This window comes from Diorhabda sublineata, chromosome 11 (genome assembly GCF_026230105.1).
Source record: "Diorhabda sublineata isolate icDioSubl1.1 chromosome 11, icDioSubl1.1, whole genome shotgun sequence".
Classification (NCBI taxonomy): domain Eukaryota; kingdom Metazoa; phylum Arthropoda; class Insecta; order Coleoptera; family Chrysomelidae; genus Diorhabda; species Diorhabda sublineata.
Window position 1 is genome coordinate 13,950,814 of NC_079484.1, and position 27,042 is coordinate 13,977,855.

General features: G+C 32.8%; 1 protein-coding gene across 1 annotated transcript in view; it reads left to right on the forward strand.

The window, feature by feature from the left end:
* Positions 1 to 27,042, forward strand: part of LOC130450039 (putative ammonium transporter 2) — a 152,431-nt gene that overhangs the window by 28,430 nt on the left and 96,959 nt on the right. Inside the window, exons 6-7 of the mRNA XM_056788201.1 lie at positions 11,481 to 11,670; positions 12,781 to 12,851. Coding sequence (XP_056644179.1) covers positions 11,481 to 11,670; positions 12,781 to 12,851 — 261 coding nt within the window. The remainder of the gene's footprint in view (positions 1 to 11,480; positions 11,671 to 12,780; positions 12,852 to 27,042) is intronic.

The window sequence follows — 27,042 nt, forward strand, 5'->3', positions numbered from 1 at the left end:
TTGTCCCGAACGACGCGGAGCGGAGTTCTGGCAAGCGGTCAAGTGCGGGAAAGACACTTTACGCATGAGTTAGGAACATTATTTTTTCTACGACCGTATATACAAAAAAGTATACCAATCCATTTTTCTAAAATTATTTGATTCCAACAAACATAATAATATACAAAACTTTAACTAAAAACTACTAATTATTATAAATATTAATATTGAAAACACAATTTGTTGTATTCTGTAGACTAGTAAGAATTGCCGGTCCAGTGGAGTTATTTGGTTTCAACTGGAAGTTAGATGACGTTGATGGGCATCGGTTGCAGGTCGCATAAAGATGATGTTGACGGCAACGGTTTTAAGTAATTTGGCAGGTAACAGCTCGGAATTAGTTTCATTTGCAGCCTTCAAAATGGCTTCGGGAAGTTCTTCGTCGGATGAATCCATTAATATTATTATATCGGATCCGATTTAATGTGGTTTAATTTAGAAGAAGATTGTGCTTATTCAGTCACTTCCAAGACGTTCTGAACAACTTTGACGTTTTAGTAACAATTACATGGTTAAATAAAAAATATCTGTATTATTTTATATTTTCAAAAAATTAAAAATGTTACAAAAAGCTAGAAAAGGCTTAAATTTTATTTGATGGACTATTTCGTAAATATTTATTTACCTGTAATAACAATAGTTATAATCTCAGAAGTAAAAAACTATCTAATAAGGTCAAAATTTAAATAATTTTACTTTCCTGCACTAGTGCGAGAAAGTGACACTTTCAAAACTAAAATGCGTGCGGGAAAGTGGGTTAAAACGCACGGTCGTAGAAAAACACATTTTCAGTACGAGTTTAAGGTTAACATTTGGTGTGGTATAATATTTGGGTATTTAATAGGTCCTTTTGAACTGGCAAACAGTTTAATCGGACCTCTTTATTTAGATTTTCTTCAAGAACATTTACACGAATTACTAAAGGATATACCTCTCGCTTTAAGACAAAATATGTGGTTTTTGCACGACGGAGCACCACCACATTATTCTTCACAAGTTCTTCAATACTTTAACGAACAGTTTCCGCATCGATGGATTGGTCATGGAAGTGAGTTTGCTTGGCCACCAAGAGGCCCTGATTTAAATTCTTAGGATTTTTCAATTTGGTCGCAAATGAAGGCATTAGTTTACAAAGAAAAAATTACTTCTCTTCCATAACTGCGACAGAAAATAGAAGAAGCCGCGGATGTAATTAAAAATAATAGACAAGGATTATTTGATATTAAGAGATCTTTACGAAAGCGGATCATAAAATTTGAGGTTTTTCATTTTTGTTTACAAATTTGTTATTGTTACATATTTAAGGAATAATAAAATTTTTTTATGAAAAAATTAAAATTTATTTAACTTTTTAGAAGCAAATAACTCGATAACCGATTGAGTTACACGAATCAAAGAAGAGTAACTTTGTTGTAGAATTTAACGCTTTTTAATATCTTATATATTAAAAAAATTGATGATTTCCATTCCGAGTCCGTTCAGGCGTTCTACCTAACCGATTTGCTTAATTTTTTTTTCAATGAAAGGTATTGATGCACAGATCAGCCATCAACCATCGGATTTCATCTAATTTTCACCATTTTCAAGTTATACTCAAATGCGATTTCCCCCTGTACATTACTTATGGGAGTTTTTCACATACACACGTTCTATCCTCAATATCTCAGTTCTATTCAAGATACAGACTTCGTTTTGGTTTAAGAACACTCGCTGAAACACCCTCTTTCTTTTGAGTTTTTGAACACTTTAATCGGTTGAGTTGGAGATGAGCTAGGCGCGGACATTCAATGTGGAGTTATGGATTTTTGTAGGTTTTTGGCAATTTTTCTACATTCAAAGATCTATATCTCAGGTTCTAATATAGCTACAGAGTTGTATGTAGCCCTATCACTTGGGAAATCGTTCAATGTCAAGGTAGAGAACCAAAGGGGCGACGCACAGCCAATGTTGTTTGGAAGGAAGAATTGTGAAATTATATAGTCTATTGTATTATGAACAATGTAGAAATGATGGCTGATTTTTAGACCGCGCCCCGATACTTTTTGTATACCTTTGACAACGTAAGTATTGATTGATTTTATGACGAAGCTATAATTACCCACATAGTCACTGCTGCGGAGCAGCACGGGTCCGGACTAGTTTTTTTATTATTTTAGTTGTAAGTTTAGCCCAAAAAAAGTTTACTTTGATTAATTAACACAAACAAGTGTAACTAGCGTTAAATTAGAGTGCAAATTATGATTCCTCGTGCCAAAAAACGTGAAATTGCCAATTTTCGAAGAGAAATTGTGAAAACATAAAAAATTATTGCGAAAATCAAAATTTAAATTTAAACTTTGAACATCTCGGAAACTAGCAATATTTGCATAAGGCATGTTGAGCATATTCATCATATTTTGAGGTCTAGAATCTACAGTTCAGAGATTAGACATTCTTAAAGAATCACCCTATATATATGTACTATTAAACTTAGAGGAAAAAGTTCAGATTCCGCGGTTTTAAATGTTGTATTTTCAAAATTCAATATTCAATTTGACGTTTCATAGAATTCAATTATTGATTCTGGTTACTATAGTATCATTATTTCCATTGGTTGGAATATAAATGAGGTTGAATTTTTATAGGTTGAATATTGATTGGTTAGTTTATTGATGACACTAAATTTTTACAGGCTAGGTCGTTATGAATGGAGCTGAATAATTATTAGTTCGATTATTAATGACTTAAGAGTTTGTAGAGTATTTCAAAATATTTTCAACGAAAAATTGGATAAGAAATTTTGAGGACATTTTTCATTTGAATGTTTAAATTAATCTTAGTGTTACGTGGGTGATATGAATGATAATTGATATATCTTTCAGAACTCATTGGTTTTCTACACCAGTCAATTGAAATTCTTCTGTCCACCATTCTTATAAATTCAATATCAAGAGAAGGTAACGATTTTTCAGTATTTTCCTTTTCTATATTGAATTGTGCATAAGGATCGAAACGATTGAAGTTGAATAGTAAATTGTCCATTTCATTATTTGGAAGGGATATAATTATATAATCTACTTACTTCTTTATGAGGAATAATATCAAGGGTAAAACAGACATTACATAGTGCAAAATATAGTTCATTACATAATGTGACCATGTAGGTGATGTTGAAGAGCTCATTGGTGTGTAATTATTATTGTTATAAGAGAAATATGTATTATTAAAAATAAATGTTACTAATTCTAATACAGTTTCATTTATTTAGTCTGCAATTTTTAGTTATATCACTCAATCCATGTTTCAGTGCTCTACGACATAAATTTAAGTGGACATTACTGACGTTATTCTATAGTAATACAATGTTATTTAAATTTCTTTGATTTTGAAGGAGTATTTAGTGTAATATTATCATAAGATTAAGTGAAAATTTCAGTTAACCAATTAGTAAGAGGTTCAATCGGAATGTTAATTAATGCTACAATGGTTCTAGCTGATACAGTGGGTTTATGAATTTTTTGTAAATAGTAGAATTTAGAATGAATACCATTATAGTTAGTTCATTTCTTTTGAGTTTTTTTGTCAATTTGTTTTTGTTAAGAACTTTTTTGATTAATTTATTACAATTATTAGTTGCATCGATAAAATTCATTTTTTAATAATACATATTTCTCTAATGACAATAAAAATTGCCAACAAATATTTGGAACACCACAGGGGTCTTCAATATCACGTATATTAGCAGATTATAAAATAGATTATATTTTGGACTTAGCAATATCTGTTTTTCTTCTTCTTATTCTTCATAAAAAAGTATGAAGATGATATAATTGTATCCCTTCCACATAATTAAATTGATCATTTATTATTTTACTCCATTAGTTTCGATCCTCATATACAAATTCAATACAGAAAAAGAGAACACTGAAAAATCGTTACCTTTGCTTGATACTAAATTTATAAGAATCGACGATAATAGGAATTTGATTTACTGGTCTAGAAAACCAACAAATTCTGAAAGATATATCAATTATTATTGTTATCACACACGTAACACTAACATTAATTTGATCAAACGAATGAAATATAGTGTTCTCTCAATTTCTAATACAATTTTTCATAAAAAGAGCTTGAAATTTATTAACTTTTTTATAAAAACTCATATCCTTCATATCTCATGAAACGAATTTTTTACAACACATCTAACACTGATTGTTAATATTGAATCAATATAATCAAACGTCATTTTCGACATTTCTATCTCACCTATTTATATACCTTTACCATATAGCAATTCATGTACTTACTCCTGAACTTTCTGGAATTTTTAAGTAACACAATATCAAGATAGGCTACAGTCAAACACTTAATATTCAATCTATTTTTACTAAAATAAAAGATAGAACACCGATAATAGAGATTGCCTAGCATAGTGTATGAAATACCTTGTTTAAATTGTCACAAAAAGTACATTGGTCAGTCGAAGAGGTCATCATCAATCGGATTACCTCCCACAAGAGTGATATGATATTATATTCTGAAAGATGTTCATTAGCAACTCATATGTATCATGAAGGACACAATATGAATTATGAATAAGCCAAAATTTTGTCGACTGAAAAATACTCCAAAAATGTCTATTTTCAGAAACAACATATATTGCCCAAAATGATCAATACATCCATGGAAAAACTGGTTTGAATAACATTGATGTAATTTATGCATATCTTTTAAATTGTGAAAAAATAAATTCTATAAGAAATTCAACGCCACTGACAATTCAACTTCATTTATAATCCAACCAATGAAAATGTTTCCATAGTAACTAGAATCAATATTTCAATAAAATAATTCTATCATTCATATCACCCAAGTAACACTAAGATTAATGAAGTCCTCAAAATTTCTCATCCAATTTTTCATCAAAAATATTTTGAAATACTCTACAAACTCTCTAGTCATTCATAATCGAGCTAATAATTATTCAGCTCCATTCATAACGATCTAGCCTGTAAAAAATTAGTGTCATAAATAAACTCACCAATCAATATTCAACCTATAAAAATTCAACGTCATTTATAATCCAACCAATGAAAATAATGATTCTATAGTAACCAGAATCAATAATTGAATTCTATCAAGCGTCAATTTGAATATTGAATTTTGAAATTCCATTAATATTAAGTTTTCTCAAAAAAATACATCATTTAAAGCCGCCGAATGTTATTATAAGTATATTTTATTATTTTCATACATTTATATATATTTTTATATTGTACTTAACCATAACTTCAGTCTTAGACGATAATACATAAGTATTCAAAAGCTTGGAATATATATTAGAGTTAGACCACTTATGTGTTCAATTTTCCCACATTCCCAATATGGAAACACTAAATATAGACAAAAAGGTGGATTATATCACTCTCAGAGGAGTTGTAATTCAATACTCGTCGAGGCATTAGCCACGAAAGTAGTTGTTTTCTCGTTTCAAGAACGCGGGACCGAAATTATGGCCAATATGAAAATTTGTATAAGTAATGAAATTACGTACAATAAGATTTGATTTTAAATGTTGTAGGTTCTTGTAAAAACATGAAATTAATGGAATTTAGGAAATCAATAATCAAATTGACGGTTGATAGAATTATTATTATTTGATTGAAATATTGATTCTAGTTACTATGGAAACATTATTTTCATTGATTGGATTATAAATGAAGTTGAATTTTCATAGGTTAGTTAAGGTTAGGTTGTTGTGAATGATGTTAAATATTGATTGGTTAGTTTATGGATGACATCAAATTTTCATAGACTTGGTCGTTATAAATGGAGCTGAATATTTATTAATTCGATTATGAATGACATTATATTTTAAACGTCAAGTCATCATGAGTAGAGCTAAGCATTTTATAGCTTAGGTGAGGCTAGCTGGTTGTCAGTGGCAGTGAATTTTTTATATATTTTGTTCAAAATCTAAAACATATGCATAAATTACATTGAGGTTATTCGAATCAGTTTTTTTATTGATGCATTGATCATTTTGGGCATCATATGTTGATCCTCAAAACAGACTTAAAGAAAAGCCAAAACGTAAAATTTTATCTATATTATACATTCATACATATACATTTTTGTTTCTAAATTTTCTTGATTTTTGGTCTCTTCTATTTCGAAATTATTTTTTTTAATAATTTTTAAAATATAGATGAAAATTGACGTTCCGACTTTTCTTTATCAAAATATGATATTGACACTGACAATTGATCAATAGGTCATTAATTTCATCATGAATATCCAAATAAGTATAAAATCAAACTAGAAATTTGTTCTTGTTGGAGTATAGCAACGATGCGCACACTAAATATAATTGTGCCTGTGCGAATTGAAAATGCCAGGTAGACGGGAAACCAAGAGAGCCAAATTTTATTGCTCTTCCCCTTCCGTCTGAAGAGCCCCGAAGGATGACCCACCACGGTCAGTCCGCCACCAGCCCACGCGACAGCCAGTCGCATTCAGCAGTTCACATCCAGTTATCAGTGTTTATACAAAAGTGTTTTTTACAGTCCATTCATTTATAATTAAACGAAAGACTTTTTCAAGTGCATTTTATATACTGCGTTACGTGCATACTTTTATTCATGTACTATTGTTCTTCATTTATGTATTATTAATAAAGTCAATCTAATAATACTTATTGTTTATTAACATTTAACAACAGGTTTATGGCCCTAGCCCAATAATACAATAAAGTAAATAAATAAAAGTGCTCATAAAGTTAAGTAACGCAGTATAGGACAATTTAAAGTTAAACACTGAAGTGAACTAAAGTAAAGTGAATTTTTCGCACGATGGCAGGACGATTGTGGACTCAGGCGCAACGAGCCACATGGTGCAGACTCGAGAATTTTTCGACAAGATAGACCCCAGTAAAAAGGGATTTGTCTGCCTCGCAGACGAGACGAGAGCGGCAATCGAAGGCAAGGGGTCTGGGGCCATAAAGTGTTCGGCCGACGGCGAAAAATTTTCACAACTGCAAATAAACGACGTGCTGCTCGTTCCCGGTTTGGGGACAAATTTATTGTCGGTTCGGAAAATGACCAACGACGGCTACGAAATTATTTTTAAAAAGGATAGCTGCAGCATCGTAAAAGATGGAAAGGTGAAAGCAGTCGCACGCGCCCCCTCAAATTCAGATCTCTACGAGATAAAGACAGCGCAAAGGGCCTGTACGGCCAATCAAGTCGTAAAAGAAAAAATCAGTGAAGGACACACCGAAAGCTGCCAACAAGTTTGGCACCGACGTCTCGGGCATCGAAATCCAGATGCTATAAAGGAGATGGCAGCGAAGGGTCTTGCTACCGGCATCCAGGTAGTCGATTGCGGTATGCGGGAAATCTGCGAGTGCTGTTTGAAGGGCAAGATGCCTCGCTTAGCATTTCCAAAACAGTCATTTAGCAAGACAAAGGCTCCACTCGATTTAATTCACACAGACGTCTGCTCAATGCCGGAGCTCACGGTCGGTCGTAAAAAGTATGTTTTAACCATCATCGATGATTTTTCGAGATACACGCACTTGTATCTTTTAGAGCATAAGATTGAAGCTACGAAATTCATCAAGCAGTTTGTGCAGATGGGGAAAACTCAGTTCAACAAGACCGTCAAGATGATCAGATCAGATCGAGGCCGTGAATACGTAAATAATGATTTACGCGGATATCTGCAAAAGGAAGGGATTCGCATTCAGTACACCGCGCACTATTCGCCGCCGCAAAACGGCGTCGCAGAAAGAAAAAACAGGTATTTGACAGACGCTACAAGATGTATGCTTTCGGACGCTCAGATAGGCAAACAGTTTTGGGGTGAGGCAATTCACACTGCATGTTATTTGCAAAACAGATCGCCTACGCGAGCGACAGGTAAAACACCATTTGAATTATGGTACGGCATCAAACCAGACTTAAAGCATCTACACATTTTTGGCTGCGTAGCTTACAGACACATCGACGATCAGCAGCGAAAAAAGTTAGATGACAAAGCCGAGAAATTAATTTTCGTCGGCTACTCCGAAGAATCGAAAGCTTATCGCCTTCTCGACATCAAGACAAATGGCATAAAGATAAGTCGAGATGTGCATTTCGGTGACACTTTGAAGAAAGACGATTCTACACAGTTTGAGATTATATTCTCGAAATGCGGCAACTGCGATGAAGACCTCGAGAATAGTCAAGACAATGACAGCAGTTCAAGCGAATCAACACACGGCAATGTTTGAGTATTTTTGATTCTATGTTTTTTAATATTTCTTGGTTCGTTAATGCAGTTCTATTTTTTTATCGTATTGAGGATCTCTTAGTCTATTTTCTAAATACTGAGACGTCTGCTCTATATACAAATATCTTATGTAATATTAAATGCAACACCAACCATCTAAATAACGGAATTCAAAAGAAAATAAGATCTGATACTTGTAATATTATCACACATTTTAAATTGGAAAACAAACAACGCAGCATTATGATACCTCAAAATGTAACTAAAGCTAAAGAATCCATCAATGAAAATAGAAATCTGAAAATTTTTGAGGCAGATAAATCTAATAACACTGCTATCATGAAATTAGGAGATTATAATAATGAAATGATGAAATTATTGAGCGATGAGACGACTAAAAAAACTTAAAAAAACCTTATGAACTCTTGTCAAAATCAAAAATAATGATCTTATTCGATCTAACATGGTATATGAAAACCTTGTTTAAATTGTAACAAAAAGTACATTGGTCAGTTGAAAAGTTCACTGATCAGTCGGATAACTTCTCACAAGAGTTATAGCAGATTATATCCTGATAGATGTTCATTAGCGACTCATGTCTATCACGAAGGACACAATATGAATTATGAATCTGCCAAAGTTTTGACAACTGAAAAAAACTACAAAAAACGTTTATTTTTAGAAGCAACATATATTGCCCAAAATAATCAATGCATTAATAAGAACTGATTTAAATAACCTTGGTGTAATTTATGCATATCTTTTAGATTTTGAAGACACAAATTCTATGAAAATTGAACGCCATTAACAATCAACTAACCTCACCTAACCTATAAATTTCAACTTCACTTATAAAGACTTAACCTATAAAAATTATTTTCATTTATATCTAGCCACTGAATATTCAACTACATTTATAACAAACCCAACCTATTGAAATTTAATGTTATCCATAAATTTACCAATCAATATTAAACATCATTCACTAAAACTTATCCTTATCTAACCAAGCAAGCAATGACAACAAATTGTCATTGCATCAGCGTACAACATTTTTGCTTTGGATTTTTAAGATGTTTCTTAGCTTCACTCCTCTCCACCAGTCCGTCAAGACGACACAAGAAGAGAGAAAGTTACTGAGCCACTCCACCAACTTCAAGGTCTTACAGCTCCCAGGAGTGGATCCTTATCTAACCTGTAAAGCCATATTTACATTACATGATATCTTTCTTTCGCCAACAGGAATATCAATTCGTTTTTAATCTAGCAATCCATTAACCAAGGTGTTTTTTCTGATTGAGCAACAATAAGGATGCGAATGGCACACTCCTGAAAAAAGAAGATACCACTCACTTTTGCAAATATTCATTAAGTCGCCCAGTATTCTCCAAAAGAACTTGGGAAAATGAAGAAGATGCTTATCGGAAGGCTGACAGCAGAATTACAAAATGTCGTATTGTGTTTGATGCCAGTAGGTGATCTACAAACAACATGAATAAGTTTGAATGACGATCAGTTTTAAGATATCATTGTAGACGACTTTTTTGTCGATGATTTGCTCACATCAGCAAAAACAAGGGAAAGTTTATGGAGAGCCAAGCCAAAATAAGGAGCATGCAAGTGCTATGGCCCCTTATGCCAAAGAATTTCAGCGGAGTTGGCAAAAAAGTGGTTGCAATTTATGAAGCAATTGCTCGTGAATAATTAAAAAATACCTGTGATGCTAAGCAATTCAGTAAAATAGAATTACATGGGCTCTATGATTCTTTAAATAAATGTTATGGTGCGTGTTTATACGTTAAGTGTGTTAGTAGAACCTGTGTGATTTCTAATCTCCTGTGTGCAAAATTCCGAGTGGCCCTATTGAACAATATAAGCCTCCCTAGATTGGGAATTCTATTAATTATTTTGTTGGAGCAATTTGAAAATCACCTTGGCGTGGATCGGGAGTGAATCGAATAAATGGTCGACTTTCGTAGGTAACAGTAAGAGCAAGACCGCTGACCGATACGTTATGTACAGGAATTACACTTATGAATCTGCATGGAATATGAGAGAGAAGTTTATTGATATTGAAATTCATGAAATAGTCTTATACTAGCACTATGAAAAATAATCCTTAGGGTACTAATCTTTATTTATTTATGAAAATTATAAGGGTTTCCAGTTATGTTCTGAGGTTAAAAAATTATTGGATCTGAAGGAAATGAGAGGAAAAAGTCGAGAGCGATTAGTGCTGAAGTGGTCGATGATTATATTAATTTGTTAATAGCACAGGCACAAAAGAATTATTTTTTTGAAGAGTATATGGCTTCAACGAATAAAAATGGAATTAAATGAATATATTTTTAAAATAATATGAAACACTATGAAAAATTTTAAATAATTTTAAATTTAAGCTTTGAATAGTAATGAATAAAAAATAAATGTATTGTTGTGAAAAAAAGTATGGAGCAACGCGCCCTCCAAGTTTTCCCGTATAGTACTAGTATTTCTCATTCAATATCGTTTCAGGCTTGCTTTAAAAATTATTTTCAACTCTTTAGCTTAATGTGCGTAAAAACGTGTTTTCTACTTTTTACAGAATTATATCTATTTCTCGCTTTTCGGTTTCATGTGCTATGAAAGCGTGGTTTTTTAACTATATGAATTCAATTGATACAACCCTCATATAATGGCTTTGCTGGTTATATACCTACATCTCGAAATTTATATAGACCCGTAACGGTGTAGTTAATAAGATTGTCGAAGTTCTCAATTTCAAACACGGAGATCAGAGGTAAGAATAACGAAATTTTTATAAACTAAGCTTGTTTTTAGTCTAATGGAAAGTTAAAAAGAAATGAACCCACATACAGGTGAAGCTAATATAAGCGTGTTGAAAAAGAAATTAAGCTTCACCCCATTATTTGAAACTAACTTGATAAAGGTGATAAAGGCCGTCCACTTTGTCTATTCTCTTTCGCAGAAACTGGTGGTTAAACTGTTAACTTTCAGTTTCTGAAGACTATAACTTGGTGGGTAGTGTAAACAGCGTGTTCAATATAAATAGAGTGGCCTGAATACCTTGTGAAGATAATAATTAAATTGAAGCTCTAAAATAGCGAAAATATCTGTGTGAATTATGGAGAAATTTTTTAGAAGTGAGAAGAAATTTCTAGAATTTCATTATTTACTTCCAATTCCAGTTAAGTGATCGAAAATGGGAATATGCCGCCAGGGCAGCTGTAATGACAATGATTTCGAGCTTTGGTGGAGGAACGACCAGCATAGTTTATACCATGATAAGGCTAAATGGAAAAATTAACACTATTGATATCATAAATGGAATACTTGGGTCTTTGGTCTCGATAACCGCTGGATGCTTCCTATATCAAGGTACACATACCTTCTCTAAGAATGTAGATATTATTTCGTTAGTGAGGTTAATATGGGTTGATATGTGTTGATTAACTTTTATACGGTCTTCAGATCAGTGTTCAATGTCATTAACCATATTTTGAAGGTTGACTGTTTCGTTTATATCTTCTCCTACTGTCTTCAGCGAATGTAGCAATGTTTCATTGCTTCGAGATATCACCCGTGAATTGGGGATAAAGCACCTAACACCTAACCTAGCCAAACATTAATGCCCTGGGGGTAACCCCTACGTTTATTGATTGAAGCTCCGAGTACTCCCTTTCCATTTTCACTATCAATTTCAGCTGAGGAAATTACATTTTCTTCTAATGGTTCATCTATTCATTTATCGCACGATAGAATTGATCTATGATAGAATGTTTATCATGAAATCAAAATAGATGGAATGGACATAAGTGAGATTATATGGTTAATTCTTATAAGCATCAATTTCTCGAATAACTTCGAGATTTGATTTTAAATCATTCATAGACTTTCCCAAACTCTAGTGTGGCTTTCCGGAGTTAATTTGTTATATTTCTATATATTATTATATTATATTTAATCTAAGCCCGGGGTTATCGTTTCATTAATGTTATTCCTGATATATTCTTCGAATTATTGGATTGCTCAAGATTTGACTTTTGGTTTTGAATTTCTTGTTGATGTCCGTTATTTTTTCTGGTATGTAGTCAATTGTCTTACAAAAGGGGTATCAAAGTATTCATCCTCATTTAGTTCTCTCAAGTTCAATGTTTGGTTTCTGATGTTCCTGTTTTTTTTTTCATAGGTTCCTATTTTTGTTTCATATAATTTCGGTAAAATAGTCGTTTACAACATACTAAATATTTCTCATGTTCGAATTGCAAATAGGGGCAGAGGAAAGCTCTCGTACTACAATGCTCAGCCACTTATAAATTGTCAATAAGAGCGACCTGTGAGCAGAAGTAAATTGATAAATTAATTAGTGACTAATAATTTTAAATAGAAGTGTTAATGATAAAATGATATCGGTTAGTCACTGAGTCAATTATCTTCAAACTCCATTATTATAGCCTTTTATTTTCTCTGAATATTTAATTTTTTTAGGTTGGGAAGCAGTATTAGTTGGCACAGTTGGAGCCATTCTAGTTTGCTGTTCCATGCCACTGTTTGACATGGTGAGATTATATATTAATATAAAATAATTAAACTGTTATTTCATATTAGTCGTTGAAATCCACTTGTTTTAATGAAGCCAAGAGAATCCAATCCATATATAAACCAAAAAGAAAAGAGGAAGAGAGATTTATATTGAAATATGTCGGGAACCAGATGGTTAAACACCAACTTTAAACTCTTTTAACAAACAGGTTTCAACAAAATATTACCAGACAGAATCTTGATATTTGAATTGATAAATTACTTATCATATGTTCATTATCCAATAGCTTGGGTTTTTTTATTGATAGTACAGTTTGACGGAAAAGTCACTATACCGGAACACCCCTTCCAATTTTTGTCACTGGTGGCGCTGGGCGTTGAGGTAGGCGGGCGTGATATGGAAGAGCTTATCGTCGTAGTGACCTTATCGTGTGACGTCGCTGCTGCGGTCATAGACATTATACGGGGTGCAGTCGGAGAGATGGCGCGGGTGACTGGGAAACAGTATGTAGTCGAAAGTCATTCTCTTTAATTTTATTATAATTAACAATAAATAAATATCGTATTGCTGACACAGCAGACTAACGACCTCGTACAAATAAAACAATGATATTACGGATTATATGTAAATTTCATTCCATAACTCCTCCTTCCTCAACTGGAACTCAAGGGCGTAAGGGCGGTGGAGCAACTTCAGTGATGTCGGGGCTCTTGGGAGTTTCTTTTCTTCTACACAAACTTAATATCAAGCGTTTCTTCCTAAATATGTAGATACTGCAAAAGATTAAGATTATTATATGGTACTACTAAGGCCATATATAGAGATGTTCTGTGCTGGGTGCTGGGTTGTACGGCATTTAATAAAGAAAAACCTATTGAGTTTTCGATATCTGTTAAAAATCTTAAAATTATGTCTAAATTAAATTTTAGCTGATCTATAATATCTCTTATTTCTAAATATTATCAACGTTACTTCTAGATTCGTTTAATATTGTTTGTGTTTCTCTTATTTTATTGAAATTTGATATTTGGTTTTTATTCAATGTTGAGTATCATTTAGAACATTCATAGATTTTTGGTTTAATGAAATGTGATTATTGAGCTTTCTTATAATTTTATTTTGGCTATTTTCTAATTGAGAAATATTGTTGTTGATTTCTATTGCGTTTTGTTCGTCTAGGTTTCCTGATATGATTTTTACGAGAGATTCTAGAGGATTGATTAATGCTCCTTTGGATAATTTGCTAGGAAAAATTTAGAACATTTTTTTATTCATGTTATCAAATTCAAGATGTAAGTGTTTGTACATTGTAAAAGTGCAAGTCTATTGGGAGCTGTGGAGTTTTCAATTACAATTCTTAATTGTCGAAAAGAGGAAGTTAGTGAGTCTATTTGGTTTTGGATAGGTTTTATTGGAATTTAGTGGAGAAAGGCGTGTGTAGCAGTTTTAACTTTAGCATTTCCTAATTTGTAAGGCAGAATACCGGGGTTGTCTTTAAGATTGTGCACTTGAATTTTCTGAATCATTGTCAATGGGAGGATCGTCATCCTGTAAAATAACGTTAGTCAGATTCCATGGAGGTCTAAAAAAAAGTTTGTGGTAGCTATTTTGAGGAGTTGTAACTTTCTGATTCCAGAACATGCTCCGGTTTGTAAGAAGGTTTACTTGTTTATATGTTTTCGAGTAAGCTTTTATGTAAATTGTCATATAGTATTTTCATTGTTTCCTTATGCTCATTGAGTTGATGATTTATAAGTTGTTCGTCGGAGTTTATAATAAAAGGATCTTTAAGTTCTAGATGTCCAAAATTGAGATCTGTTGGTTTTTGTTTTGTCACGGAGTGTATAAAATTATTATATCCTATAATTGAATGACTCAGTTTTTTGAAAGGGATATGTTTTGGTCTAGTATTTGAAAGAGTTCTCATATGTTCTAGGAGTGTAAAATGAAACCTTTCGACAATTGAATTACTATTTGGATTGAATGAGAGAGTGTAGCGCCAATTGATATTATATAATTTGGCAAATTCTTTGATCATTTTCTGGCAGAACTCGGTTCCCTTTTATCCGAGATTATATTTTCGGGTGTTTTAAAACGGGAAACGACTTTTAATAAAGATTGGTACACGTGAATAGCTGAAAGTGATGGAATGATGTAAGCGAATTTGGAAAAACTGTGGCAAATTGTTAATGCCATAGTATTATCAAATTTAAAAGCATCTATATGCACAGTTTCGAATGGTTTAATGGGTGTTGGAGTTAACTGCAATTTTATTAAAGGGGGACGTCTTTCATATTTCGCTTGTTGACATATGCTACAATTATTTATAAAATTTTTTACATCTTCATTTATTTTGGGCCAAAATTTTTTTTTTCAATTCCTGAATTACATTTATACCTCTGTGGTTTGTTATACCTTCATGACAGTTTTTTATTAGGTTAAGCTGCATATTTTCATTAAGGACATCAAATAGAAGGATGTTTGATTTGAGTAACTTGAAGGCAGAATTTTTAAATATTTCTGGTATGAATCTACACATATTTTTATAAAGAGCTTCATTGTCGACATTTTAAGAGTAAAATACGTATTGTTTCTTTGGAAATCCATATTGTTTGAGGAATGTTATCATTTGAGATTGAAAGGATTCGTTGGTAACATATAGTTGCCATCTAGTTTGGACAGTCTAATCGAAAAGCTTTTTTATTTCTTGACGAGGATTTTTATCTACTTTTATAATAATAATTTGGTTGACAAAATTATTAGGAGGTCTGTCGGTAATATGTATTCCTACGATTGAGTCTTCTTTATTTGTGTCTACTGTTTCGTTGTCAGGTTATATGTCAGGGCAATTATGGAAGAATTCTCTGGATTGAGGGTGTGGTTAAGGATTTTGTTGAATTCTTTCATCTATTCGAGAAATGGTGTTGAATCTACAGGGTAAATTTCTACTCTACTTAAAGCGTCCGCGTTACTATTTGGTTTACATCGTTTGTATACAATGTCGTAATCAAATTCCTTCAATTTTAATCTACAACGTAGGTACTAATCGCGAGTTTGGCTCATTTAGAGACATTAACCACTGTAGGGGTTTATGATCTGTAACAATATTGAATTTTCTACCAAAAATGTAGGGTCTAAAATATTTTGTATACTATTGCCAAACGTACTTTTCCTATTGTAGAATAGGATGTTTCTGCATAATTAAGTGTGCGTGAGGCATATGAAATTGGTTTATCTTGACCAATAGGGCCTTGAGATATAATTGCACAGATAACAAAATTACTAGCGTCTGTAGTTATGATAAAGTGAAATCGAGGTAGGCTAAAATTGGTTGGTTAGTTAGTAAAGCTTACAATCTTCGAAAGTTTTAATGTAAAGTGGATCATTCATATTTATTTTAGCGCCCTTTTTCAAACACAGCGTGAAAGGCTTAATTATTCTCGCGGAGTTATTAATAAATTTGCAATAATATCCTAGCAATCCTAGAAATGATTTTATTTCGCGAACCGTTTTCGGAATCTGGTAATTTTGGATAGCTTGAATCTTTTGCGGGTTTGGTTTTATCCCGTCTGGCGTGACCAAGGAATGCAACTCCTTTTTTTAAAAACTCTAATTTATTTAGCTGATTCTTTAAGTTACTCTCTCTTAATTTTTCAAAGATTTTCTTTAAAATGACGATGTGCTCCTGAAGGGATGCAGAGAAAAGAATTATATCGTCCATGTAGACCAGGTTTTGTACCTATTGGTTGAAAATGTGCCTAAATTTCTCTCAACGTTTTCCAAAGATTAACATGACGAAATGAATATTGATGGTTTCTATTTGCATAAAATTCTGTATCTAATCATAAGTGAAGAGCGTTGCTCTAGGTTTAAGGAATATTTTCCCATGGATAACTGGAACAAACAACGCATAGAAGGTGGCTTAATTGGGAATTACTACTAACTATGGTATGTGTGTCCAAGTAGGTAGTGTTCTACAATTGCTACATAGTTATTTGTATGCCAAAGACTGAAAGTGCTACTTTGTTGGACGAGCCTGGAAACATCTAAACAGCAAAAGATGAGTCCAACAAAGTAGTATTTCACCCACGGCGTACACAACATTTTTTAGACGACGCATAAGATCAAAACATTTTTAATTACAATAAGAAGTAACTCTTCATCACTGATGTTTTCTTTTTCATCATCATTTTGTTTATCCATTACCCTTTGGAAGGTTGAACGTCCGTTCTTTATTCCAAATGGCATACGAATGTATTCATAATGAACGTTCTCAACACTGAAAGCTGTTTTCTTCATAACATCCGGATGCATATCTATCTGATGAAATCTACTAGCTAAATCGAGAGTTGAGAAGAATTAACATCGGCCAAGTTTGTCGAGAATGTCAGTTATGTTGGGAATAGGGTAACGATCTTCTATGGTTTTTTCATTAAGTTTACGATAGTCCACTACAATGCGCTATTTCTTTTTACCAAAAGCGTTAGGTTTTTTGTTAACTATCCAAATTGGGATACTCCAAGGAGAGTTGCTTGAACAGATGATGCCTTTTTCTAACATAGCATATTTGTTTTTCAACCTGGGATTTATGGATGAAAGGATATCTGTAAGATACAATTGGATAATTTGGTTGACGGTATGCCAACAATAACATTATGAATAGCTACAGGAATTTTTGCAGATTCGATAGAATTAGGTTCTATTCTAGTGAAAAATAGTTATTTTCTTATACTTTCGTAATGTGAAAGGAGAAGGTGAGCTTTAGTTGTTTTGACGATTAAGTTTTTGAGATCTAGTTCGACACCTAGTTGTTTTAGTGTGTCGTAACAGATAAGGACATCGAAAAAACTTTGTGATTAATGAAAAACCTGATGTGGTGATTGTATATTGATTGGGCCACGTGGAAAATGGTTAGGATTTTGGTAATTTTGCGGTGGTATGTTCAACTGGGGATTCGAAGAGTTAATGTTTTTGTCTATGTACAGGTCTAGTCTTAGAATTATCGAGGTTTTTTCTTAATAGATATCTTACATTATTTTCTTAAATTATTTGTTGTCTGGCTACGGCTATTGTATTAGGTTTCATAGCACGAATAGTTGAACCTAATGGTTCTTTTAACCCGTACAAAAATATGTTCAGAGCGTATCGTAAAAAATCTTTTTTATTCTACTCTCTCCATTTTCGTGAAGATCGACATAGTTAGACAATTGGCTTAAATTTGACATAACCCTGATGTAAAAATGTCAGGATTTTCGGAATTACCTTGTCTTAATGGATCTAAATCAAAAAGTTGGCCATTTTCATCACATTGATCGCCAAAATGTGCAACTAATGATTCTTTAACAGATTTAACTTTTATCAATACAAACACTATTTACTTTTTTTGCATCACCTACTAATTTTGAATAAATTCCACAAATAAGACTTATATTTTGAACACAAGTAGAATTAACAGAATTACTAATATCTATGAAAGAATATAGTTCCAAAGGATTCCCATTGAATCTTGGAACAATATCCAAAAGTTTAGTATCAAAGTTCGGAATTGACATTTTTATATCATTTGTATTCGATATGAAGGAATTATTAATTGAATCTTCAATTGACAAATTACTGAATTCCTTTTATAGATCAAAAGATACATTGTTTTCTATATTACTTATATTAAAACTATTCACACTAAGGCGATTTTCTTCTATATATAATGCAATAGATGAGGAGAATGACATAAATTACAAGGAATGAGCAACTTACAGAATTGTGGTTATCTCCATTTCTTCTTAATCACTATTTTCTTCTTTCTTGTTACGTAGATTCTTCTTATCACCGAAGTAATGGTTGATACCAAAGAGATATTAACTATATAATCCCCTTCAGTATCCTACTGACTGCGCCACTTTATATTTTTGAAATCACAAAATATATTTTTAAAAATTTTAGTTAATTTATTTTACATATGGTTGGAAAATGACCGTGTTCTTTAACCACTTTACCCACACGCCTATTTATATCTAAGCGTGAGGAGCGCTGCACGTACTTGTTAACTGTACAGCACTTAGACTGTAGCAGTTGCTGATTTTTGGTAGCACAAAACGGTATTTTAGTATAAGGCTAAAAGACATACGCCACTATGAATAATCTTTTATTTAGCAACTACTTTAGGTCGTAAAGCTACAGTAGTTGGTGCCTTATTGACTTCTGTCGATATAAATTGAGACACTTTCAGGATAAAAAGTTATAATAAAATATGACTACACTACACAAAATGTTAAACACAAAACTTGTCCTGCGCCCAAATACAGTAAATAACACTTGAAACGTAAATTGAATAAAAGAACTATGTTAATTCATCAAGAGAAATTAATTTGACTTTTCATTTTTAAATGCACTGACAACTCACTCCCATTTTTTTTTTGAGATCAGGTAGTCGTAAATTTATTAATCATTTTTGAAAGATCATCGATTCTAAAATCGAATGATCATTCATTGGTTTGAGAATATAATTCTCGAACATATTGGGCCCCTTGAAACTTGAAAAGTTTCAAAATGCTCGATAAATGGGAAATAGTATTAAAATGTTTGTCAGCATGTCAATATCGCACGGTAAAAATTAAAAATCGAGAAAGGAAATTCAATGCATTTTATGATATCAAGAAAAATTAACGATTCCTATTGGAAACTACATTCTAGTAACCAATGTAACTACTAAAAAAATGTAAACAACAAGGTGGTTCATATAACTTACAAGCCTATGTTGAATATCAGTCACTTTTCACCGAGAAGGGACTCATCAGACTCAGGAAAAGGGACTATTTTAGAGATGGCTCTGGAGTATATACCAGTTGCTGTTTTATCTTTTACTATCCTCACATTCCCATCAGGCCCCGGCATCGTTTCGATGATTCTTCCTGTAGACCACTGTAGAGGGGGTAGCATATCCTCTTTAAGAAGAGCTAAAGAATCAACTTTCAGATTAGGGAAAGACTTTGGTCGATTTTCTAATTGATTCAAGTATTCAGTCGACCAGCGGCGCCAGAATTGTTGTTGTAACTTTGTACATTGTTGCCATAGTGACAGCCGATTTTCAGGGATGGTGGTATTATCTTTTTCAGGAAAGGAAGTTAGGCTAGCGCCGATAAGAAAATGACCTGGGGTCAAACATTCCAAGTCAGAAGGGTCATTAGATAATGGTGATATATGTCTGCTATTTAAAATTGCCTCTATTTGGGCTAGAATTGTAGAGAACTCTTCATATGCTAATTTGGAGTCTCCAAGAATTTTTGACATGAGCTTTTTCGAGCTTTTTATTCCGCTTTCCCATATTCCTCCAAAATGTGGCGCTCTAGAAGGTATGAATTTCCATTCAATTTTGGAATGCGATAAAAAATTTTGAATAGAATCAATATTATTTTGAATCTCTAAAAGTGTTATCAGCGCCCTGAAAATTAGTGGCGTTGTCGGAATAAATTTTGGCAGGTTTGCCACGACGGGAAATGAACCGTTTTAGGGTCAAGATAAAGGCTTCAGTTGATAAAGAAGTAACAGCTTCAATGTGAATAGCTTTAGTGACAAAACATACGAAAAGCGCAATATAGCATTTCACCAAGGGAGCTTTTCGTAATTTGGAAGATTTTATGAGAAATGGCCCACCAAAGTCCAGTCCTGTTTTTTGAAACGGTCGAGCAGGGATGACTCTATCTCGTGGAAGGTCTGCCATAATTTGTGTATATGGCTTAGTTGAAAAACGAAAACACTTATGACAGCTTTGAATAAGCTTTTTGGTAATTTTTAAACCATTTAATGGCCAGAAATTTAGTCGAAAATTGTACAACACTGTTTGAGCTCCAGCGTGTCCAAGCCTTTCATGTTCAGCTTTAATCATTAAGTTGACAGTTATATTTTTTGACGGCAGAAGTAATGGATATTTTTGGTTAAAAGAAAGGTCAGCGTTAGCAAGACGTCCACCGACTCGAAGCATTCCTTTATCGTCTAAAAAAGGTTTCAGCTTATTTATTTGCTTATCAGATAAAATTTTATTATGTTTAATCTCATTAATTTCCTTTTGAAATTTAGTTTGTTGTAGGGTCTTGATTATAAAGATTTCAGATTTGCTCAATTCGGATACTGTCAAAGGACCAGAAAATTTGTTCGAATTCTTACAATTTCTGATGAACCTATGTACGAACGCCATTGTTCTTTGCAACTTCTTATAACAGGAAAATTTAGAAAATAAAGTTAAAAGAAAATTTTCTTCTGTTGGGGTAGTCATGACGACAGTTTTTGTTTCGGGAATGTCAGAAAGATGAAGGTTTGGGTATGCAAAATTATCAAATTTTGATAAATCGAGAGTGGGATTTGATAGAAATTTTGGTCCATGCCACCAAAGTTTATTAGAAATTAAATTATTTGCGCTAGTGCCACGTGACACCAAATCAGCGGGATTATCGATAGTATTTACATACCTCCATGAATGATCTTTAGTTATGGCTTGAATTTTAGCAACTCTGTTGCCTACAAATACTGTCCAGCGGCTGGGTTCACCATTGCGCCAGCATAAAGCGATCTGGCTGTCGGACCAGAGATTTACAGAAATAATATTAATCTTTGTTTGAAAGTTTTTATAAATTTTGTCCACTAAATTAGACAGTAGGAGCATGGCTGATAATTCTAGCCGAGGAAGTGTAATTGTGGTAGAAACGGGGGATACACGCGATTTTGCCGAAATTAAATTACAGGAAACAGAATTGTCAGAATAAATGGTTCGTAAATACACGCATGCGCCAAAAGCTTTCAGACTCGTGTCTGAGAAACCATGCATTTCGATGAGATTGATAGATTTGTCCAAAAAAATGAATCTTGGAATAGTTAATTGAAATAGCTTAGGAAGATTGCTTACGAATGTATGCCATTTTTCCAGTATGACTGGATCTGATATCTCTGTGTCCCAGTCAAGTTTAGCTTGCCATAATTGTTTGACCAAAGGTTTTCCAGACAATATTATGGGATTATAAAGTCCAAGAGGATCGAAACATCGCGATATGGTTGAGAGAATTTTTCTCTTGGTTGCGGGGAATATTGAAAAGGTAGTGGGGACAGAAATGTTCAAATTATCAGAAGCTGGGATCCAATTTAGGCCTAGAACTTTATTTTGAGAATTTTCTAAATCAAGACTAATGCATTTTTCAGGATTTTGTAAGAAGGAAGAATTGTTTGAATCAGAAATTTCAGCGAGAACGTTTGAGTTATTTGAGGCCCACTTATGTAAATTGAACCCGTGATTTCCTAATACAATTTTTAATTCTTGAATTAATTTTATCAATTCATGTTCAGAATTTGTACCTGAAATTATATCATCCATGTAAGTTTCGGATATGAGGGCGTTTGCCGCTAAAGAGAAATTGGAACTATTATTATTTGCAATCTCTTGCAATACTCTTGTCGCTACAAACGGAGAGAAATTGCAACCATAAGTTAGAGTTGATAACTCAATGCACTGCAGGGGTTGTTGAGGATTTTCTCGCCATAATATATTTTGTAAAAAACGATGTTCTGTGTTTATAGAAATTTGACGAAACATTTTTTGTACGTCAGAAGTTATCGCAAACTTATTTAGCCTGAAACGGCAAAGAATATCGAATAGATCTGGTTGCACCTGGTACCCGCTCCAAGTTATATCATTTAAAGAAACACCTGTTGAGGTAGGGCAACTAGAATCAAAGACAACACGAAGTTTTGTAGATATACTTTGTTCACGAATTACGCATAAGTGTGGGATAAAATATTTTATTTCGTTTTTTGAATTAGTGAGGTTAAAAGTGACATATTTTGCATGTCCCAAGTTTACATATTCAGAAATAAATTTACTATATTCAGAAAATAATTCTGGATTTTTATGGATTCTATTTTCGAGCGAGAGAAATCGCCTTTTAGCGATCAGAAATGATTCACCGAGTTTATGGTGTTCTTTTTCAGATTTCAACGGGAAATTGACTTGGAACCTGCCGTTTTCCAGAATTTGTGTAGAATTTTGAAAAATAGTTTCCGCTAGTTCGTCGTCAGACGAGAGAATACTCTTAGAAGGAATTTCCTCCTGTTCCCAAAATTTAGAAAGAGATGAACTTAGGTCTTTGTTCGATATAGAAATATGATTACAGCTTGTAAACACGGAATCATTATTTTGAATATTCACGGAATTAAAAGAAGCACTGTTTGGAATAGTTTCAGCAATTATCCAGCCTAAGCTAGTATTTTGTAAACTAGGTAATTTTTTACCGAGATCTATGATACCTGGTGTAAGAAGTTTGTAATATAAATCGGCCCCAACTAGAATGTGAATCCGATGGTATGTTAAATTCTGGATTGGCTAGAATAATATCAGTAGGCAGACGTAGCTGGCTTACGTTAATTTTCACTTGTGGTAATTTGCAAGTAATTTTTGGCAATACTGCACAAAGTATTTCAAAGTGTTTGATTGGATTGGAATGTGGAAAGAATTTTAAATGAACCATTTTATTTGTGGTTGATACTGTTTGTGATATGCCGGAAATTTGCAGTGTTTTTTCAAACGTTTTCAAATGTAGTTTATTTACTAGTTCTTGTGAAACAAATGAGTTTTGGGAACCGTTGTCTAGCAGAATAGTAGTTTTAAATGGGTTATTGTGAGAGTCATACATAATTATTTTAGCCGTAGCTAGAAGCACGTGGCATTCAGTGGATAGAGCAGATAAGGATTGTGTTTGTATAGCAGATACGTTAGAATTATTATCTTGTGAGTTTTCGTTGGTTTCAGCATTATCATAATTCTTCTGTGGTCTAGAAGGATTTTGTCGATTATCAGTAGCCTGGTGAGAATGTGAATTTTCGTCAATTTGACGATTAAAGTTATTATTTCGATTATTTATCAATTTGGTGTGAGGATGTTGACCATTTGTCGTATGTACATTGGAGTGAATAGATTGTGAGTTGTTATAACGGTTTTGGGAAATAGAACCATTATTATTATTATGTGCATTATCATTTGCACGGAAAGAGTCAGAATGGAGATAAGTATATATTTGACATATTGAACAAGATTTTAGAGATTTACAATCCCTTGTGATGTGGCGACCTCCTAGACAGTTTTTACAGAGATTATTCGAATGTATGAATTTATATTTATCACTGATAGACAAATTATTAAATGATTCACACGTATAGATACGATGTGAAGCATTTTTACAATAATAACAGTCTGATTGACTGTTTGTAGGAATCATAGAATTCACGTGAGCAGTTGTTTTCGAATATTTGGGACTAAACTTTTGTTTAGTATCATTTGAATTAGAAGTAGAAGCTTGAATATTTTGAGTGCGCTCTAGAATACCACTACGTTGTTTCAAAAAATCGAAAAAATTCTCAAGGGACGGGATTTCACCTTGTTTTTTACTTTGTTCAAATAATTTACGAGTTGGTAGATCTAGTTTTTGATCTATCCAGAAAATAAGAATATAATCTAATAACTGTTTTGGATTTAAATTTAGTTTTGACATTGATTGTATAATTTTATACATTTTAACCGTTATTTCACGTAAAAGCGTAGGGCAAGTTTTGCTCACAGGTTTTTGTTGGTATATTTGATCAATTAAGTTATACAGTAGAACACTTTGATCATCATACCTTTGTTTTAAAGTATCTATAGCTATTTGAAAATTGTCATCACAAAGTTCTAGATCGTCTATCAATTGCAAGGGCTCGTTAGAAAGGGAAGCTTTTAAATATAGCAATTTTTTGATATTTGTTAAGCTATTGTTAGAAATAATCAGATTTTCAAAGAGTTGAATGAATGAAGGCCACTCTGACGTCTGACCCTTAAATTTAGGCAAGGAAATATCAGGTAACTTGACGTCGATATTACAATTATTATTAGTTTGACTCTGAGAGTTTGAATTATCATTCGATGTCAATTCATCAATCATTCTAGATAGTTCAGAATTAGTTGTGAAGTATTTTTTCTCAACTAAGTCTATGTCTTCGTTATCTGATAATTCATCCTGAGAGTTTTCAATAAGCATTTCAATTTGACCTTGAATATTTTCTTATTGTAAGAAATACTTTTCAAGCTTGTCGCGTCTGTTTATACATTCATTCATAAATGCAGTTTCATTTGTAACAGTAGATTGGGAAGTTATCCCGTTATTCATTCTGGTAATAGAAGATTTCACAGATCTTCTCTGTGTTTTTAAATTTTCCAGAGACATTTCACTTGCAATTGTACGAAATAGAATAGATTGGAATTTTACAATTGAAACTTGAAATTATACTAAATTGAGTTCGAATATTTGGAAATATTAAATGAACTAGCAATATATTGATTTTTTTAACACACAATGCACTTGGGAAGATTAAAGGTTTGATCCTACCTTGAATACTGGAAGTTACTGCTGTCTAGGGACACAGGAACTTGAATATCTTGAAGGAAGTTGAATTTTCTGTGACAATTGCATATAATCTCGAAGAATAGTGTGAAGAAAGGCTCTGTAAATACCTTTTTTGCTATCCGGCTCGAAGGACCACAAAGATGGTTGGAAAATGACCGTGTTCTTCAACCACTTTACCCACACGCCTATTTATATCTAAGCGTAAGGAGCGCTGCACGTACTTGTTAACTGTACAGCACTTAGACTGTAGCAGTTGCTGATTTTTGGTAGCACAAAACGGTATTTTAGTATAAGGCTAAAAGACATACGCCACTATGAATAATCTTTTATTTAGCAACTACTTTAGGTCGTAAAGCTACAGTAGTTGGTGCCTTATTGACTTCTGTCGATATAAATTGAGACACTTTCAGGATAAAAAGTTATAATAAAATATGACTACACTACACAAAATGTTAAACACAAAACTTGTCCTGCGCCCAAATACAGTAAATAACACTTGAAACGTAAATTGAATAAAAGAACTATGTTAATTCATCAAGAGAAATTAATTTGACTTTTCATTTTTAAATGCACTGACAACTCACTCCCATTTTTTTTTTGAGATCAGGTAGTCGTAAATTTATTAATCATTTTTGAAAGATCATCGATTCTAAAATCGAATGATCATTCATTAGTTTGAGAATATAATTCTCGAACAACATAGATTTTTATGTTACTACAATGACTTTACATTCTCTTTAATTTTATTATAATTAACAATAAAGAAATATTGTATTGCAGATACAGTAGGCTAACGACCTCGTACAAATGAAACAATGATATTGCGGATTATAGGTAAATTTCATTCCATAACTGGTAACTGGGATACAGGGTGTAGTCGAAAAAAAATCAATAATGTATTCAAATTTCATATTTATTATAATTTTGTGCAATATAATTCTTAAATGATTCAATAGCGCATCTTCGTTTTACGAGGTGACGTGCGTGTTTTGTTGATAATGGAGGGAGATATATCAATGGCTAGATAGGGGTATTGGCATTCCTGACAGCGACTATCTGGTCGGTCATTAGATTTAGTAGAACATATAAGATAACTCAGTTCAGTTATATCTGTATTATAGTATAGAAGTAGACTTGAGGAATTTATTGTCAAAATCAGCAAATTAAATAGAGACATTATTTTTCATGTAGACAAACGTAAGGTTATGAAACAACTCCAAAACCTATGTTATGTTCATTCGTCGAACAACGATACAACGCAGGTTAACTGGAAAATAATTTTGGCATATGAAGAATTTGAGCAACAGCATTCCACATTACCTCAAACAATATTAACATGCCCACTGAAGAAAATTAAGCCAACAACTCTTCAACATGATCAATACAACTAGCAGCAGCAGCAGCAGCAGCAACACGTTTACTAACATGAAATATGAAATAAACAATATGTTTGCAATGACTTGCGTCATATTGATATCTATATTTATTTATCTGTTAAAAATTGTATTGAAAATTGTGAAACGTAAAGTAATAAGTGATAAGTATATAAGGTGTTCGAATGAAATTTCATTTTTTCTTTTTATTTAAAATTACATAATATTAACAAATGTAAGATAATATTTGTGAACCATTGCCGGAGACTTTCTACGTTTCTTTGGGTGTAGGAGAATGAGCCAGTAGTATGAGAAGGATTTCGATCCCGTACAAAGTTTCCAGTTGCGTATTATGTACCGTCAAACTTGCAGACATCGATATTAGTAGGAAAAACGCCAATAACATGGCATTTTGTAG